The sequence below is a fragment of the Gamsiella multidivaricata genome, assembly GCF_025024155.1.
Source record: "Gamsiella multidivaricata strain RSA 2152 chromosome Unknown BC939scaffold_7, whole genome shotgun sequence".
NCBI lineage: Eukaryota > Fungi > Mortierellomycota > Mortierellomycetes > Mortierellales > Mortierellaceae > Gamsiella > Gamsiella multidivaricata.
In genome coordinates this window covers 224,352-240,307 of record NW_026251715.1, presented here as the reverse complement: position 1 = coordinate 240,307, position 15,956 = coordinate 224,352, and the positions used below count along the sequence as shown (strand labels likewise).

At 49.5% G+C, this 15,956-nt stretch overlaps 7 protein-coding genes across 7 annotated transcripts; 6 read left to right on the top strand and 1 right to left on the bottom strand.

The window, feature by feature from the left end:
* Nucleotides 1-39: 39 nt before the first annotated feature.
* Nucleotides 40-2,360, top strand: BC939DRAFT_473626 (HEC/Ndc80p family-domain-containing protein; the record flags this gene model as incomplete). The annotated part of the gene is made up of 6 exons (XM_051558364.1): nucleotides 40-53; nucleotides 166-483; nucleotides 600-708; nucleotides 803-1,099; nucleotides 1,191-1,886; nucleotides 1,983-2,360. 6 exons carry the CDS (start codon nucleotides 40-42, stop codon nucleotides 2,358-2,360), a joined length of 1,812 nt encoding a protein of 603 aa, XP_051416192.1.
* A 114-nt stretch (nucleotides 2,361-2,474) lies between these two features.
* On the top strand, nucleotides 2,475-4,060 carry BC939DRAFT_521604 (uncharacterized protein; the record flags this gene model as incomplete). The annotated part of the gene is made up of 2 exons (XM_051561218.1): nucleotides 2,475-2,508; nucleotides 2,576-4,060. 2 exons carry the CDS (start codon nucleotides 2,475-2,477, stop codon nucleotides 3,946-3,948), a joined length of 1,407 nt encoding a protein of 468 aa, XP_051416191.1. The 3' UTR covers nucleotides 3,949-4,060.
* A 226-nt stretch (nucleotides 4,061-4,286) lies between these two features.
* BC939DRAFT_499533 (uncharacterized protein) lies at nucleotides 4,287-6,269 on the top strand (the record flags this gene model as incomplete). Its single annotated transcript, XM_051559950.1, has 5 exons — nucleotides 4,287-5,152; nucleotides 5,284-5,489; nucleotides 5,599-5,678; nucleotides 5,788-5,946; nucleotides 6,072-6,269. 5 exons carry the CDS (start codon nucleotides 4,287-4,289, stop codon nucleotides 6,267-6,269), a joined length of 1,509 nt encoding a protein of 502 aa, XP_051416190.1.
* A 229-nt stretch (nucleotides 6,270-6,498) lies between these two features.
* BC939DRAFT_281230 (uncharacterized protein) lies at nucleotides 6,499-8,065 on the top strand (the record flags this gene model as incomplete). Its single annotated transcript, XM_051551211.1, has 3 exons — nucleotides 6,499-7,693; nucleotides 7,780-7,932; nucleotides 8,047-8,065. Coding segments are annotated over exons 1-3 (1,168 nt in total), but the record flags the coding sequence as incomplete, so codon positions are not given.
* BC939DRAFT_281231 (uncharacterized protein) lies at nucleotides 8,066-10,769 on the top strand. The gene is made up of 6 exons (XM_051551212.1): nucleotides 8,066-8,679; nucleotides 8,767-9,186; nucleotides 9,280-9,774; nucleotides 9,863-10,081; nucleotides 10,182-10,508; nucleotides 10,599-10,769. Exons 1-6 carry the CDS (start codon nucleotides 8,257-8,259, stop codon nucleotides 10,683-10,685), a joined length of 1,971 nt encoding a protein of 656 aa, XP_051416188.1. The 5' UTR covers nucleotides 8,066-8,256; the 3' UTR covers nucleotides 10,686-10,769.
* A 1,208-nt stretch (nucleotides 10,770-11,977) lies between these two features.
* BC939DRAFT_439228 (uncharacterized protein) lies at nucleotides 11,978-13,318 on the bottom strand. Its single transcript, XM_051553937.1, has one exon. The coding sequence runs from the start codon at nucleotides 13,129-13,131 to the stop codon at nucleotides 12,148-12,150; it is 984 nt and encodes a 327-aa protein (XP_051416187.1). The 5' UTR covers nucleotides 13,132-13,318; the 3' UTR covers nucleotides 11,978-12,147.
* A 782-nt stretch (nucleotides 13,319-14,100) lies between these two features.
* BC939DRAFT_525604 (uncharacterized protein) lies at nucleotides 14,101-14,661 on the top strand (the record flags this gene model as incomplete). Its single annotated transcript, XM_051561325.1, has 2 exons — nucleotides 14,101-14,373; nucleotides 14,452-14,661. Coding segments are annotated over exons 1-2 (315 nt in total), but the record flags the coding sequence as incomplete, so codon positions are not given.
* Nucleotides 14,662-15,956: the final 1,295 nt, after the last annotated feature.

Sequence of the window (15,956 nt, the reverse complement as noted above, 5' to 3'; positions counted from 1 at the left end):
GCATCCACATAACGTCTTTCAGGGACAACACTGGAAAAGATGAATGACAACCGGTAAGACGTGCCAACTGGGTAGGACATCATACTTGACGCGCCAATGGTGCAACTTGGGTTGCTCATCAATATATATCACCGCGCTTTTTTTCTTTTTTGGTTTTTGCATCAGGCGAGAGAGTAGCTTCGGATTCAGACAGTCTTTCAATGGAACGGGCAGTGGAGGGTTCCCGACGTTAACAACTAACGTCAACCTCAAGGAACCACGGCCGATCAAGGACAAGACGTACATGCGAAATTTGATCAACAACCTTGTCAACTTCTTGACCGAAACTGGATACCCGCATCCGATCACGACAAAGAATCTGTTGCAGCCAACAAACAAGGACTTTCAGGACACATTCAAGTTTTTGTATTCCAAAATGGAGCCCGGTTACGACTTTCAGAAAAAGTTTGAGGACGAGGTACCGGTTCTCCTGAAGTCAATGAGGTAGGGCGCACTGGATTGAACGATCTTGTCCAGGGACATTGAATGCGCTCTTGGACTCTGAAAAATTACCAGGGATCATGGAACGACGCCTGACAGTCTATTTTGGTTTTGGATAGATACCCTGCCGCAGACACTATCTCCAAGACATCATTATACACTGTTGGAACACCCCATTCATGGCCGAATATGCTGGCATTGCTCGGATGGATGATGGAATCCATTCTCGTAAGTGCCATAATTCGTTCATGGACACGGAGAGCTGTCTTAAAGTGGTATAACAAATGTACTAACAGCACCCTCCCTTATGATCATACTCTAGGCACTGGATAGCTACAAAGAGATCATGGATATGCCGCAGTACAATAGCAGGCATGGCCGAGACCTGGACCCGAAACTGGACATGACTTTGGTCAGCGCGGACGATGCACTCTATTACTACCTCATAAAGACATACAGGGTCTGGATGGTGACAGGCAATCTGCAGGATCTAGACCTTGAGGCACAGTTGGCAGCGAGTTTCCAGATAAGAGGAGAGTTTGCGGAGGATGAAGCAAAGAGGCAAGCAGAAATCAATGATGCCCTCCGGCAGGAACTCGAAGTTGCACAAGCCGAAGTGGTAAATCCACGCCTTTTATCTTTGGACATATATTTGCGTAAGGTATACATCGCCAGCCTAACAGAATTTCGTCCTCTTTGATACTTATTAGTCACCACTGATTGCTCTGGAGAGGGAACAGCAGGTTCTTTTGAGTGACATTGAGCGGTTCAAGAAGGCCATTGACCACGCAGAGCCGAGGATCGAGGAAATTCGAAGGGCAAACGAAGACACGAGGAGAACGATATCCAGCAGGCAAATAAAGCTTGGAGATCTTGCCAACGCAAAAGCCGAACTGCAGGAGATTGTGAGGACACAAACGACAACGCGGGCTGGCCTGGACAACAAGTTGGAGGAGCGCAACCGACTGAGACGTAGAGAGGACAGTTTGAATCAGCAGCTGCAGGATCTCGAGAATGAACTCCGGACCCTCGACAAGCGACGTCAGGACGGCGAGATTGAGGCAGAGAGATTGGCTAAGGAGTACAACGAACTGGCGGTGAAGATTGGAATTGTTCCGCGGTCCGCAAAGCATGCAAACGGACAGGATTATGAGCTCAGGCTGGACTTGGACAATGTGACTTCTGGAAAATTGTACTCTGTCGACATCAAGGGCAAGACTGAGCGGACCATCAGCGCCCTGAGGACGCAACTTGTGAATTCTACGAACGAAACAAGTAACGAGCTCTTTGTTCTGAAGGAAGAACTGGACCGACTAAAGGATCAGGTCGAAGAATCTGTCGAGGAGCTGAACAGTAAGGAATACCAGCTTAATTTACAGGCTAAAAAGTATCAGGACGATAAGGAGGTAAGGCAATACGTGCGGGACAATTCGCGCTTTGTTACTGAACTTGTGAGAAGCATGGGACTGACGGCGTCTTTTGTGATCCTTTTCTATCTATAGGCGGCAAGGGCGGAGCTTATGAACCGCCAGGTATTCGCAGAGAGTCAGCAGGAGCAAATCCAGGCGATGATCCAGGAGACAATTCAAAACCAGGCCGAGGATGAGCGGATCGAACAGGAGAACATCTTTCTGGAGCGCCAGGCTGGCCAAAATCGAGAGACCTACACGCGAGGGGTCAAAACGATGCTGGGACAGCTGACTGCGGTCAAGCAACACGTGGAGCAGCAGGCGGGCTTGGTCCTGAACATGGCACACAAGGAGCTCGAGGATACGCAGCAGACACGGAACCACGTCAGCCAGGTGCTTGTAGTTGAGGCTTCAGGGGAGCGCAATGGTCTCGAGGGAGTGGAGCGCGACCTCCTCTTCTCTTCGGCATAGCATATTTTTACCTGAATAAAACTTTGTACTGTATAACAAAACGCTCTGCTCTTTTTGTTTAGTTTTCTATGCTCAACTCAATCGCGGCCAAGTTCCATTCACTCTGGTCTAGCCATGACTCTGGTAGGTGTTAATTCGCAAAACACTGGTAAGCTGGTAAGAATAAAAACGATCCGCGTCATTCTGACATTCTCTCTTCGTTTATGGAATCGCAGAGATCACTGAGGAAAACTGCGGATACGCGCCTTTCAAAGAGTTGCAGGATGCAAGGGCGCTATTGACAGCACTTTTGGATGAATCCGATAACCGGCAATCAAGAGCCTCGCTCTCAGCTGCCGAAGAACTCGTTCTTCAGATCGACGCACTCATGGACTTTGCGCACGGGATGCTGCATGCATACCCGTATCGAGAAGTGCCGGTATGCTGGCGAGAACTCTACACGGATTCAGGGATCCTCAAAGCGCTAGCTCTTGGGTTTATCGCCTCATCCACAGTATCGATCATGGAAGCGAAGCACAGAATACCTCTTAAACCGGCCATTCTGGCTTGCGATAAGGTTCTCGTTATGGCGGGAGCAGCCGGTCATGAAAGGAAGCAACTTGTGTACGAGTTAATCGACTTACTAGAAGGCATGGTGGAGGGTCTTGAGGAGACTACGCAGCCTCCAAAGAAGCGGGCAAGGACAGGAGCGCCCGCCAAACTGGGCGAGGAGGCACATCAAGGACCAGTACCTGAAATCCGATATCCGATTCCTCGATTGCATCTGCCTTCAATGGATGCGTTTCAGCAGCACGTCAACGGACCATCTGGAGCAACACCCATCATCATCACTGACTCTATTGATCATTGGCCTGCGAGGGAACGGTGGACAGATTTGGATACCATTTGTCAGACAGCAGGACCCGATCGGCTAGTTCCAATTGAGATCGGCAGCCAGTACACGGATGAGCAGTGGACTCAAAAGCTGGTGACTGTACGTGAGTTTATTGAGCAGTACATTGTTCGGGACCCATTGGAGGATGAGACAGGGAATCATGGACAAGACAAGAAAGATGGTTGCGATAAGAAGGAAAAGCCGATCGGATATCTGGCACAGCACGATCTGTTTGATCAGATCCCTCGGCTTCGCAGGGACATTGATATCCCAGATTACTGCCTGATCGGACCCAGGGATCAGGGGGGCTACGATCCACCAGACGATGTGCTGCTGAATGCATGGTTCGGTCCACGGGGTACGGTCTCGCCGATGCACACAGATCCGTACCATAACTTGCTGGCTCAGGTTGTGGGCAGGAAATATATCCGGTTATATGCGCCTAAGGAAACTTCTAAGCTGTACTGCTTTGGATCAGATTCTGAAGACGGCACTCAGGAGCAGGAGCAGGAGCAGGAGCAGGAGACTACGATGTTGGGCAACACAAGCCAGGTGGAGGTGGAGAATCCTGATCTGGAGCGACATCCGCTCTTTGCAGAGGCGAGATATGTGGAGACGATTCTTGAACCGGGTGAGGTGCTTTATATTCCGTTCAAGTGGTGGCACTACATCCGGTCGCTGTCGACAAGCTTCTCGGTCAGCTTTTGGTTCTGAAAATAAAAGAAGGCATCATTCCCAGGATTGCATTAGTCTATAGTAGACACAGTCGTATACACGGTGTGCGTGTGACCCGTTGTGAGCACTTGTCTATGGGCGAATGAGACTGGCGTCTTCCGCAGGAGAAGCGTGCCTGGCGCGGCCTCCTTGGAATACCGCCCTCATCTCTTCCATAACTCCTTCCTTCCTTCATCCCCCCTCTCCATTCAGCACTCATCCTCATCAGCTCACTCGTATTTTGCTCTCGTTTCTTATTTATTATTTATCGCTTCTTATTATTCGCTCGTTCCTTGTTTACCCTTCTCCAGTTCACTAAAAGAAAGTACTCGCAAATTATGGTTCGCTCAACCCTCTTGTCCGTGTCGGCCGCCTTGCTGCTCGCCGCCTCTGCTGCCGCTGGCGCAACGACCGCCTCCGCGACCCATTGGGAGTTTGTCGATGTAAATCAGCCCCGAACTTTGGAGTTCCAGGTTGGCTGCGAGAAGGAACTGCGCGGCATCTACGAGGATCTGTCTATCTACGCCGTTCCAGAATCCTGCAGAGTCACTTCCAGTATGCTCCCTGCCGAGCACATCTACTCGCAACTGATCGTTCTCGAGCGACAGGAGCTTGAGGGTGACACTGCCCAGGATGTCCAGGACTGGAACAACGCTGTCCAGGACGCCGTTGCCGATTTTGCCATGCATCCTTACACCGACTTTGCAGACGGAAACTCTGGCGCCCAGCTCCCCTACGCCATCCCTCGTGGTCGTCGCAACTTCTGCCGCTTCGCCATTATTGATCTCCCAGAGAGTCATCCCAAGTACCGCGTCCTGGTGGGCTCCAATTGCGCCGTAAATGAGACCCCGTACCTCATGGACATCCTACCATCCAACACGGAGATTCTGCCTGTCAGGACCCAAGGCTTTGTTGCGCCATTGGCGAGACTTCCAGCGGATCACCCCATTGTGGTCAAGTCCAAGAATCTGAAACATCGCAAGGCGCTTCAGTCGCTTGTTGACCAGGTCGACGTCAAGACCCTTGAGAAGGACGTAACCTGGTTGTCAGGTGAGGCTCCCGGTAGTCCCTTTATCACCCGTAGCTCTACCTCCAAGCAGAGCCATGAGGTGGCTGCGTGGCTCAAGTCGCAATTCGAGAGCTATGGCTGCCACACCGTTGAGCTGATGCTGTACCAATCTCGCTTTGGGCCCAATGTTATCTGGTAAGTGAAGTGGACCTGTTGCTTGTCATCTTTTTCTTTGATGCATTTGTTTTGGTTCTGCAACAGGGGGCCAGAAAAGGAAGGGATTGTAATGAACCTTTTTTATCATCCATGTTGCTATCCCTCTGTAGCACCTTCAAGGGAACTGAGCACCCCGACGAGCATGTCATTATTGGAGCACATCACGACAGTCGTGGCTCTTTCTTGAATCCCAGGGCTCCTGGAGCAGATGACGATGGCTCGGGTTCGAGTATGCTGCTTCAGGTGGCGCGCATTATCAAGGCCAACAACGTCTCGTTCGGCCGTACCTTTGTTATTGCCGCATTCTCAGGAGAAGGTTAGTGCATGTCGTAGACTCTCTCCTTTTATCACTTCCGCAAATACGCCACTCTGTCTTTTTCAATGCATACATGGTTAACGCTGGAATCTTTTGGGTGTTTATGCAGAACAAGGATTGTTTGGCTCTGCTGCTTTGGCCAAGAAGCTGAAGGAGGCAAGAACAACGATCACGATGATGATCCAGGGAGTAAGTCCGGCGTTGTTATTTTCGAAAGCAACAGTCGGCTGTTTGCAACAGATGGGTTACACATTTGCAGATCAACTGAATGCTTTATTGTTTAAAAAAAAAAAAATAGGACATGTTGGCGTACAGAAAGCCGGGTGAGCCTATCCAGGTCGCATTCCCTGCCCGCTACCACACTCCCGAGCTCAGCTCGCTGTTGCGCAACGTGACGGAGCTGTATGTGCCCGATGCAGTGGTTGGCACAACCGGCGCATGCTGCTCTGACCACCAGGTAGGGCCACTATGTTTTTTTTTACGTTTCTGTGTTACCAAACAATAATGTCCCTGGGATGCAAGCGATGCATCAATGTAGATGTCTGAACTGTGATTTTTTTTTTTGTGGGTCTCTACGCGTAGTCTTTCTGGGAGAATGGCTTCCCGGCAACGGCGTTCTTTGAGAGAAACGGACCGATTGCGGACCCTAAATACCACAACTCGGGCGATCTGGTCTACAGGGAGGGCTATGACTTTGGGCAATTGAGTGCGTCGACCAAGGCCATGCTCGCATCCGTCTTTGAGGTCGCCGATGCTAAGGTGAACGCACCGGATGCGTAAAGGAAGAAAATAATACATTCGCATATGTATTAAAATCTCTGGTCTTGACTCGTGTAAATAAAATAAAAGCGATAGTGGGTGCATGCAGCAGCAATGGTGCATACCCTCCCATCCATTGACAAACGGATATGTATTGGCGATGGAATAGACGCATGCTGCTGGCTATTTTGGTGAATGTTGCAATGATGTCTGTAGATGGATAGCAAACAGGCAAGAGGAATGGTTATCAGCCAAAAGGACCTTTCCGTCCCATGGAGACATGAACAGAAGATGTGTGTGTAAATGCTTCCTCCGCTCATCCTTTCCTCCTCCCCCCGCATCCCGATTCAGACCTTCCTCCATTCCCCTCCCCATTTCATCCCCGTCCGTGATCCCATTCGTTCTCTTCATCCCCATTTCTGAGGACAAACGAAGCAAGAAGGAACTCTATGGCTGCCACCCGGGAAGCTTCAACGCCCTCTAAAGCGGCTGCAAAACAGCCTGCTACCACCGCGGTCGGTGCACCGAACAAATCCAAGCCTGTTCCTGGCGCCCCCAAAGCACCAGCCGCCAATAGTGCGACCGCCAGGACAACGACCTCCATACGCACAACACCAGCCACGGCCTCAACTGCAAAACCACCAGCAGCGAAATCTACTGCTGCTAAACCTACAACGCCAGCAACATTGACAGCCAAAGCGCCAGTGACCAAGCCGGCGGCAAAAGCACCCTCGACCCCAGCAACAACAGCGAAAGCGCCGATCAAAAGCACTAACCCAACGTCGACGACGGTCACCAAGACTGCCGCCAAACCCACCGCCTCGGTCAGTGCGACAGCAAAGCCTAATGGTACCACAGCAAAGCCCGTTTCCCCGAGTCGAACCACAACTGTCGCATCAAATGCTAAGCCGGCAGTAGGAGCAGGAGCAAAGAAGCCGTTGACATCGAATGCGGCATCGTCGTCTGCTCCCTCCAAAACTCCTGCCTCGACTACCGCTAACGCCGCTGCCTCGCGCAGGGTCCCAGCGACAGCGACTGCACGGACGACCACCTCCATCAGAGTCCCACCAGGCTCTGCAGGGCAGGCCACGAAGCCGCCTGCAGTGGGAGGACGTCCGCCCGTCAACATGACTCCGACCACCATCCGCTCACCGGCGCGTACACCATCGACTGTGACAACGCCTGCTGCACAAGTGAAGAAGACGGCATCGACTTCTGCTTCTAGACCAGGAACTGCGACTCCCACAGCAACGCGAACCAGAAATTCAGCTGTGGCCCCCACCACGCCTTTAGCCAAGAGAGCGAGCATGAGCAGCAACGCTAGCACTGCCCAGAGCGCGTCTTCAACAAGCTCAAGTGCAAGGCCTATTAGAACAACAACCGCTCCGGTAGCACCCTCAAGTCTTATGGAATTGAAGAAGGCCATTGCCAGTGTACAGGCGAAGGTAAAAAGAGAGCAGTAATTGCTCAGATATGCACGTTAGATTTCATAATATGCCCTATTCTCACACTTTTCTCTATGCTTGTCTAGCTTGAGGAAACCTCTGGGCGCCTTCAGGCCAAAGATGATGAATTGGTATCGCTTCGAAGACTTTTGGAAATCGACACTTTTGCAGATTCTGCTTCAAGCGATGGTGGGGAGACCCTCGTACCCGAAATTGACCTGTCAAAGTTGGCAGCCCAGGTATCGTCTCAGTTTCAACGAGCATACACATCTCTTGTTTTCATTTTATTCAACAAATGTCATTTTGATTAATTCAGATGTGTATCATTTTATTGCTACTCATTTTATTCTTAGGATAAGGATGTAGTCGTGTCTGCCATTGCTGCCAAGGAAAAGGAGGTGGCAAGAAAGAAACACCAGGTCAGGACTTTAAGGGGTCGAACTGAGGTGAGTGGTTTATGCATGTCTGTGCTATTCATGCGCAAAAAAGAGAACCTGAAATCTTTGGCAGTAAACTGACCTTATGCCCTTTATCATCTTGTATAATAATGAATCCTGCAGCGCATGCGTTTTGAACACGAGCTGAAAGCCCAGGAATTGATCAAGAAGGGCGCTGAAAACAAAGCGGCGAATGATGCCGAGCTCGCATCTCTTCAGCAGCAACTCGTCGCCGCTGTTGAGAAACATAACGATGTGATCGTTCTCCGTGAGAAGCTAGAAGAGACCAAGGCCTTGCATGCTACGACTATTGAAGAGCTCAACAGGATTCATGATGATAAGTTGCAGAGTTTGGAATCGGAACTGCAAATGGCGAAGCAGCAACGGCTCAGAGGCTCGAATTTGAGTGGCCATGTCCAAGATTTGGAGGAGATCATGGAGACTCACGAACAGGAACTGACGAGGTTGCTGAAAGAGCACCAGCAAGAGATTGATGCAGTCAATGCTGATTTCGACAATCAAAAGAAGCAGGAGGTGGAAGAATACGAGGTATGGACTCGTGATATTCTCAAAAATGGCTATGGAGTGTTCGCGTCAACTGACAATCATTGCTATTATTATTTCCGCACAACCTAGACGGAAGTGAAAGAGCGTCTCGATTCAGAGTTAGAGCAAATCAAGGCCTCCCAAGCGTCTCTTCTCAACGACCGCCTCGGTACCGAATCCAACATGTCTGAAGTCTTGCAGGAAAGGCATGACCGAGCCTGGGAGGATCTGAAGGTCAAGACCGCGAAGGAGCATGCGCATTACCTGAGCGCGGTCCAGAATAAGCACCAGAGTGAACTCTCACGATTGGAGGTTAAGCATGCTGCAAGCACCACCGAACTCGAGAAGAAGGTCGCCAAGCTTCAGCAGAAGTACGATACCGACATGATGTCCATCCGTTCTAAAGCGGACACGAGTGTTGAGGAGCTCAAGAACAAACATGAGAACGAAATCAAGGCGTGTGCTGAAAAGCACGCAGCAGAGCTGGTTGCAATGGAGTTATCCACCAAGGTTCGTATCTCGTTTAATAATCGTTGGAATCAAGTTCTCTAGTACATTTGATGAACCAAGAAGGCTAACGCGATGTCTCTGCAAATAATATAGGACAATATGCAGTCAGAATTAGATGCGGTTCAAAAGAACTTTGCTTCGTTCGTTGCAGATATCCAGGGTACTCAGGATAACGCCATGAGGAGTCTGGAGAATGGATACGAGACCCGGATCGCAGAGCTGATTGTCGGGCATGAGAACCGAGTCCGTGAACTGGAGAACGAGGCCAATGAGCAGGTTCAGCAGGAGCTTGAGAGGGTCGAAATGGAGTTTGAGATTGATCGCGAGCGTCTTGCAGAGGAGCAGGCAAAGAAGATTGCGGAGCTGAAGGCGGCACATGAGGTTACCTTGGAACAGTTGGAGGATCAGCTCACCAAGGCAGAGGACCGTGCCAAGGAGTTGATTGCGACGATTAAGCGGACGAGACAGACGCATGAGATGGAGATGAGTGAAGTCAAAGCTGACCTGGAGGCACAGCTGAGTGCTGTTGAGATCTCGATCGAAGCACTGGTTATTTCTAAACAGCAGGACGATAAGGGTAGAGCAGAGGTAATTATCTGTTCTTGTTTATGTTTTCGAATTCTGAAGAGGATATCGACGTATTCGTTGCTAACTTCACTATACGGTCCTTGGATAGACATTGGAGGCTGGACATGCTACGGTCATCAGCGCCAAGAAATCGGTGCATGAGATGAACTTGAACGAGGCACTCACCATGAAAGAAACGGCGTGGAGAACCAAGACCGAGCCTTTGCTTAGGGAAATCGAGATTATGCGTGAGCGACTTCAAGATACCCAATCGGAGCGCGATAAGGCCCAGTCCGCCATGAAGGCCATGGAAATCCGCCTAAAAGAGGTTTGTCATTTACTGAGAGCTGATCGATGTTCACGATGGCTTTAAACACCAGTAAGGCGTCTCCACTAACACAAAAAACACACTCAATGAAATATCGTAGGAGTATGGAGCGGCCTTGGAAGGATTGAACAGGGACCACAGTTCACGGGTAGAGCAGCGTCAACAAGCAGCACACGCGCGCGCGGATAGGCTGATGAAGCCGCACTCAGACAATGCAGACGTACACGAAAGCAAGCTGGCGGATCTGTTGACCTCGCATCACCAGAAACTGCAGACCATGAACGACCAGCACCAGGCGGTGTTGAAAGTCCAGGAACAGACGAACCAGGGTCGTGTCAAGGCTCTACAGCAATCTATTGAGGCGTTGAGCATCAAGGCTGGTGGGTCTGAAACAATGGTGTCCTTGCAGAAACTCGCGGAACTCAAGGTAATGAGAGACAAAGCATGCTGAATGATGCACTCGGAAGTCGTTATGAATCCTGGTATTAACAAGCGTCTCTTGGCTTCTTTTCCTTAGAAACAAAACGAGCTTTTAAAGGGCGAGAATCAACAGCTGGAGAGCATGGTGAAGCAGCTGCAGGGCTCGATGACCACAATCGCGTAACGACATAACCAGACCAAATATACCAGGCGAGCCAAGTGCGCGGCCATAGTTAATAGATACATCTCGGTAAATAATTATATGAAGTTACTATTTGTCGAACGAGCCGTTTTCTATATGATATGGCACGCTTCGGTATCTGTCGGCCGGTGCTTGTCGATCGGTATGTCACTACAAGGCTGCAGCACATGTAGCGCCGTAACTCCGATCTTTACATGTCAGATAACCTTCAGCACTGCTTATAGCATGGCTAATAAACCCTGTTTATCTCTCACTCCATTGGCGCGCTTGTTCCTATCGCTAGACGCGTCTTTTTCTGTGCTTTTGTCAAGGATTATTATTGTTCTACTGCTACCTGTCATCTGTCGTCGCCCTCCTTCATAGCGCACCCTTACTCTCCTATTTCGGTTCCCACCCGATGCAGGGCCAAAGCAGCCAATCCAATGCTGATCTGTGCCGTGGGCTTTTATTCGAACAGAGCTTTGCACTACGACATTTATCTACTGTTTGCCTTGGCAAGCCTGAGCTTGAAGTACCTCGTGGTCATCGCCCCCTATAATACCGTCACTACAACTACCTCGAACACCTGTACTAGAGAATATGTCGGACCCAATAACGACTTCACGCCTCTGTAAATCTATTCAACTCTCTATGAGCTGACTGTATTCTAGACCCAGTTCTTGCGGTAGTCAAAGAGTCTTGAAAGACACGAATGTGTCTTGGATCTTGTGCCTGTCTCGGGGTGGTTACTGCGCCTGCCTTGGATGCTGAGTCTGTTGTGGGTGCGAAGTCTACTTTGGCTCCTTGCACCTCTCTTGTACCCAGAGCTATTGTTCCTCAAGTCATCAATGACTCATGAATAGGCCCTCTCAAGCTTGACTACGGCCAGAAGGGTTGCAACCATTCTGACATCAGAACTAACAGTAAGACAGAGGACGAATCCAAGGCTTTGCAAGAAAAGTAGGGATGTGCTATGAAGGGAGACGACGACAGATGACAGGTAGCAGTAGAACAATAATAATCCTTGACAAAAGCACAGAAAAAGACGCGTCTAGCGATAGGAACAAGCGCGCCAATGGAGTGAGAGATAAACAGGGTTTATTAGTCATAGTGCTATTAAATTGAAATCAACGCGTCCAAGGTTACGTACGATTTTGCTGTCCATGACACGATGTGCACGTTCCTTAAGACTTGGAAATCTCCGCCGCATCTGCTGTGAGCTTCAACGCTTAAATACTAGGCTCCCCTGCAAGGAAAAGAAGAAGCCGACATCGAGGGTTCAAATAAGTAACGCCGCCATGAACACTTTGATGGCCTTTATTCATAGCTATAACAGAGCGATAGCTAGCGTAGATAGATCCTCAGTTGTATTTCTCGCTTAGCCACTGCGGCAAACTCTCTTTCTCGCTCACTCGTCCTCCCACTGCTATCTAAGAGTCCTACGGCGATATGACCGCCGCCTCTGTCATATATATTCGATCACCCATTTCCCGCCCCCCTTCTTGTTACCGGGTTCCCATTTCTCCTCCAGGTCACCGCGTACCCAACGGCAGTCAAGTCTCACGTTTAACCACTTTAATATGGTAGCGACATGCATCTCCCATGGGATTGTAATCCCGCATTCCCTTGCCAGCACCTCACTCCGATACATCACCGCGAAACATGCCTTCAGGTACTCCTTAAGCCTCCCCATGTCCTCAAAGAAGTTCCCAAACTCCTCGTCTTCATGTGTATACCAATAACCCTCCAGCCCCCTACGACCTTCATCGCCAAGCGGGTCCAAAAACCGACAGTGGAAGGCTTCCTCTACGCTGTGAAAGCGATGGCGCGATAACTTATTCATAATGTCCCTGTAACACGACAGACCCTTGTATTTTCGTCCTTGGCAGTACTCTGGGAATTCGGCGAGAATGTTGATGAATACGTAGGCATGAAGGGCATACTCGGGTAGTACATTCCATCCAGGATTTCTACAATGCTCTGGAGGATATGGACGATAGAGGGTCGCCAGGGGTATGGACGGGTGACAGGCAAGCGTGAGGACGACCGACATTTGATTCTCGATGAGCAAAGCTGAGACCGCGCTCGCGAGGCCCAGGTCTGTTCCGCGGCCGATCCAGTACTCGACTTTTTGATTGTTCTTGTTCAGGCAGTCGTTTTGACTATGGGAATTATATTTCTTTTGGAATGTTTGGATATCCTCATCTGTGAACAGGTCTCCAGTCTTTTCTACTAGGAGTGTTGGTGGATATTTCTGACGCTCCGTCGTGGCGAACTCGTGGATGGTCTTTATGAGGACATGGGAAAAGTGGGTGAATATCCTCGCTTGGTCCGGCCGTTCGCGAGGATAGAAGTTGAGGGGTTTGTTGGTATAACGTGGATCGGAGCGTGGAGCAATGAGGAAGTGGGTAGCGAGGGTTTTCCAGGGGATGTTGTGGTCTTGGTGCATTATTGTTGGAAGGGAAGTGGGAGGAATTATGGGATTGCAGTGGGATGCCGCAGAACCGCGGTCGTTTTAAATTTCATCTACTGCGGCAATTCCATTTTTTTTTTTAGGAGAGTCATCAATTCTTCAGGACGTGAAGTAAAAGAAATTGTTTATAGTCAAACAAATACGTAGAGCAACGGGCTTAATCTCAGCAGATCGGAGCAACAAGGCTACTCAATAAAGGTCGTCTGCAATGGGCTTGTCTCTCCCACTCTTTGAAATCAATATCAACAGGCGTCTCATGAAGCCTTTCCGCGCCACAGGACGACAGGACCCAAGGGTCTATTTGTATTCAACTAAAAATCGGAAGAGGCGGTAATCGTCACGTTCTAGCATGGATCCTGACTTGGAGGTGTTCAGTCACAATTCAACTTCGGGCCATTGCCTGCTTATGCAATTCCAAACGCCAACCTATCCCACGACGGTCTAAACCCAGCTCGCGGTCCCTATTAGTGGGTGGAACAATCTAATGCCTGTTGGATTCTGCTTCGGTATGAGAGGAAGAGCGGACATAGGAAGGTCAAAAAGCAGCGTTGCTATGGATGCTTGGCTGCCACAAGCCAGCTATCCCTGCCGGCCCCCTCTGGTTTCATGCAGTATTGCACATGCAGATTTTTTTAATGTATTGAATTTAGCTGGTACGGCAACAACGAATGATAATGTGCCGTAAGTCAAACGGTTATACATGTACCTAGTGGATAGTGGACCAAACAAGATTACAGAGATTATTACAATTGCCGGCATCTGCAAAAATGATTGTCGATGTCTATGTTCTTTGGCAAATTTGCCAGAGTCTGGCTGGGAGGATTTGCCCATATCCAGAGCCTAACAAAAAGCGTTCGCAAAGACTTAAAAATGACAACCAATATCATTTTTCAACATTATACACTTTCTCTTTCTCGCACTTCCCAAGCTACCTTTTGCAAGACCATGGACACTCCTTCTGTCGTGCTTTTTCTGGAACCCTACAAGGTGCACCTCATGATCGACGCGCAATCCCGGTATCATTGTATCTGTGGAAGGTCGCTAAAGGACAAGTATGCTCTAAAGCGGTACTTCGAGGGCTCGAAGGACAAAGCAAGGCCGTTATGTGCGAATGCCAAGGAGCTTCTCGACAAGGAGCTCAAGGCAACTTATGAGTTTTCAGGGTCTCATTTCATGGCCAATAACACTGCCATGTCTGACCCAAGTCCTCAAAACGAAGTAAGGATTATCTCGTTTCTCTACTCAAGATATCATAGGCGAGGTAATGTGCGCAATTAACGATGTATTTCTCCATAGGCCACAAACCAAGGTGGCAGTATACCAAGCTAATCTCCACCCCTCTCTCCTCAGTTCCTCACCATATCCTCTATTTCATCGTCGGTGGATGTGCCACGCATCGTCCCTTCAAATCAAACCATTGAAATCGCATCCTCTGAGACTTCTTGTACACCAAGCAGGAGAACTCCAGTTTCAGATCAAGAGCCTCGAGAGAGCAGTTCGGCAGAGGAGTATCGGTCGCTCATGTCTATGTTAAGTCGTATAGACAACAATGTGTCCATGCTGCTGAACATGAATCAAGCGATTATGGGCACTTTGAGTAGACATGGTGCGATAATATCGGAACTCACGCCCTTACAAAGTTGGTCAATGAGTACAAGGTCTGTGACCTCTGTCGAGCTGAGAGAAGAAATTGGGGTGTCAATGGCTTCCGGACAAGCGCATTCCCCCTCACCAAGACGAGGATCATGCTCGCGTCAGCCTACGCCCCAGTGACCCGTAAAGAAGACACATTCTGGCAAAATAAAGAGCAGTAGTTATGGCTAGTTGGTAGTTGTATTGCACGTGCATGAAAAAGCTGGCGACTTTAGTTGGCATTTTGAGGTACCATTGACTGTAAATGCTTCTTTTCATCCCTTCATTGCTCCCCGCTTTGTCTGTTCTAGCTGCTATACTTTTTCTCTCTTTCTTTCTTTCTTTCTTTCTTTCTTTCTTTCTTTCTTTCCTTTTTTTTCTTATGCCTCACACGGGTCTGCACATTTCTTCACATCTGTTCACGCTTGTAAAACATCACTTTATTGATGAATAAATGACGCTAGTCCTTAATGTTTTGGCTCATAAGGCGTCCATGTGGTAGGCTCGCTTTCCTTGAGCGCCAAAGTTGAGCGCGCACTTTGATCACGGTAGTGGCATGGGCGGTAAGAGTTGCATCGGCGGACCTTGGGGCAGTAGCACTGGTATTTGGGATTGCGACGGAAACGGTGTCTGTAGCATTTGAGGTTTCAGCAGGGGTGACGACTGCCGACTCATTTGCGGCTGCCCTAGATGCAACGACTGCTGCTGCATTTGTAGGAATATCTGCTGCTGCCAATTCGTCTGCTGCTGTTGCTGTTGCTGCCACTGCTGTTACTCCTGCTGCTGCTGCTCCTCCTGCTGCTGCTGCTCCTCCTGCTGCTGCTGTCGCTGCTGATCTCGCCGATAACGCTGCATTTGCTGCTCCTGTCGTCAATGTTCGAGTGACGTCTGAGTAGTCGTATTGCCAAATATCAGGCTGGCATTCTTTGCGATATCGTGGAGCGCGTGTGTTATGGATATAATCTGGTGGCCGAGTCTTTATATTTGGCGTTTGACTGGTCGAGTCCCATTCGAATATGTACCTCTAGTGATGCCAGGGAGGTTTTTATGGAGCGAAACTCTTGCTGGATAGCTAGCGCATTAGCGGCTAGACTGTCAGACAGAGGTGATTTTGCCGTTCGCATGCTCTCCTGTAACTGCAAGCTGAATTCCTGGAACAACGTGGATGC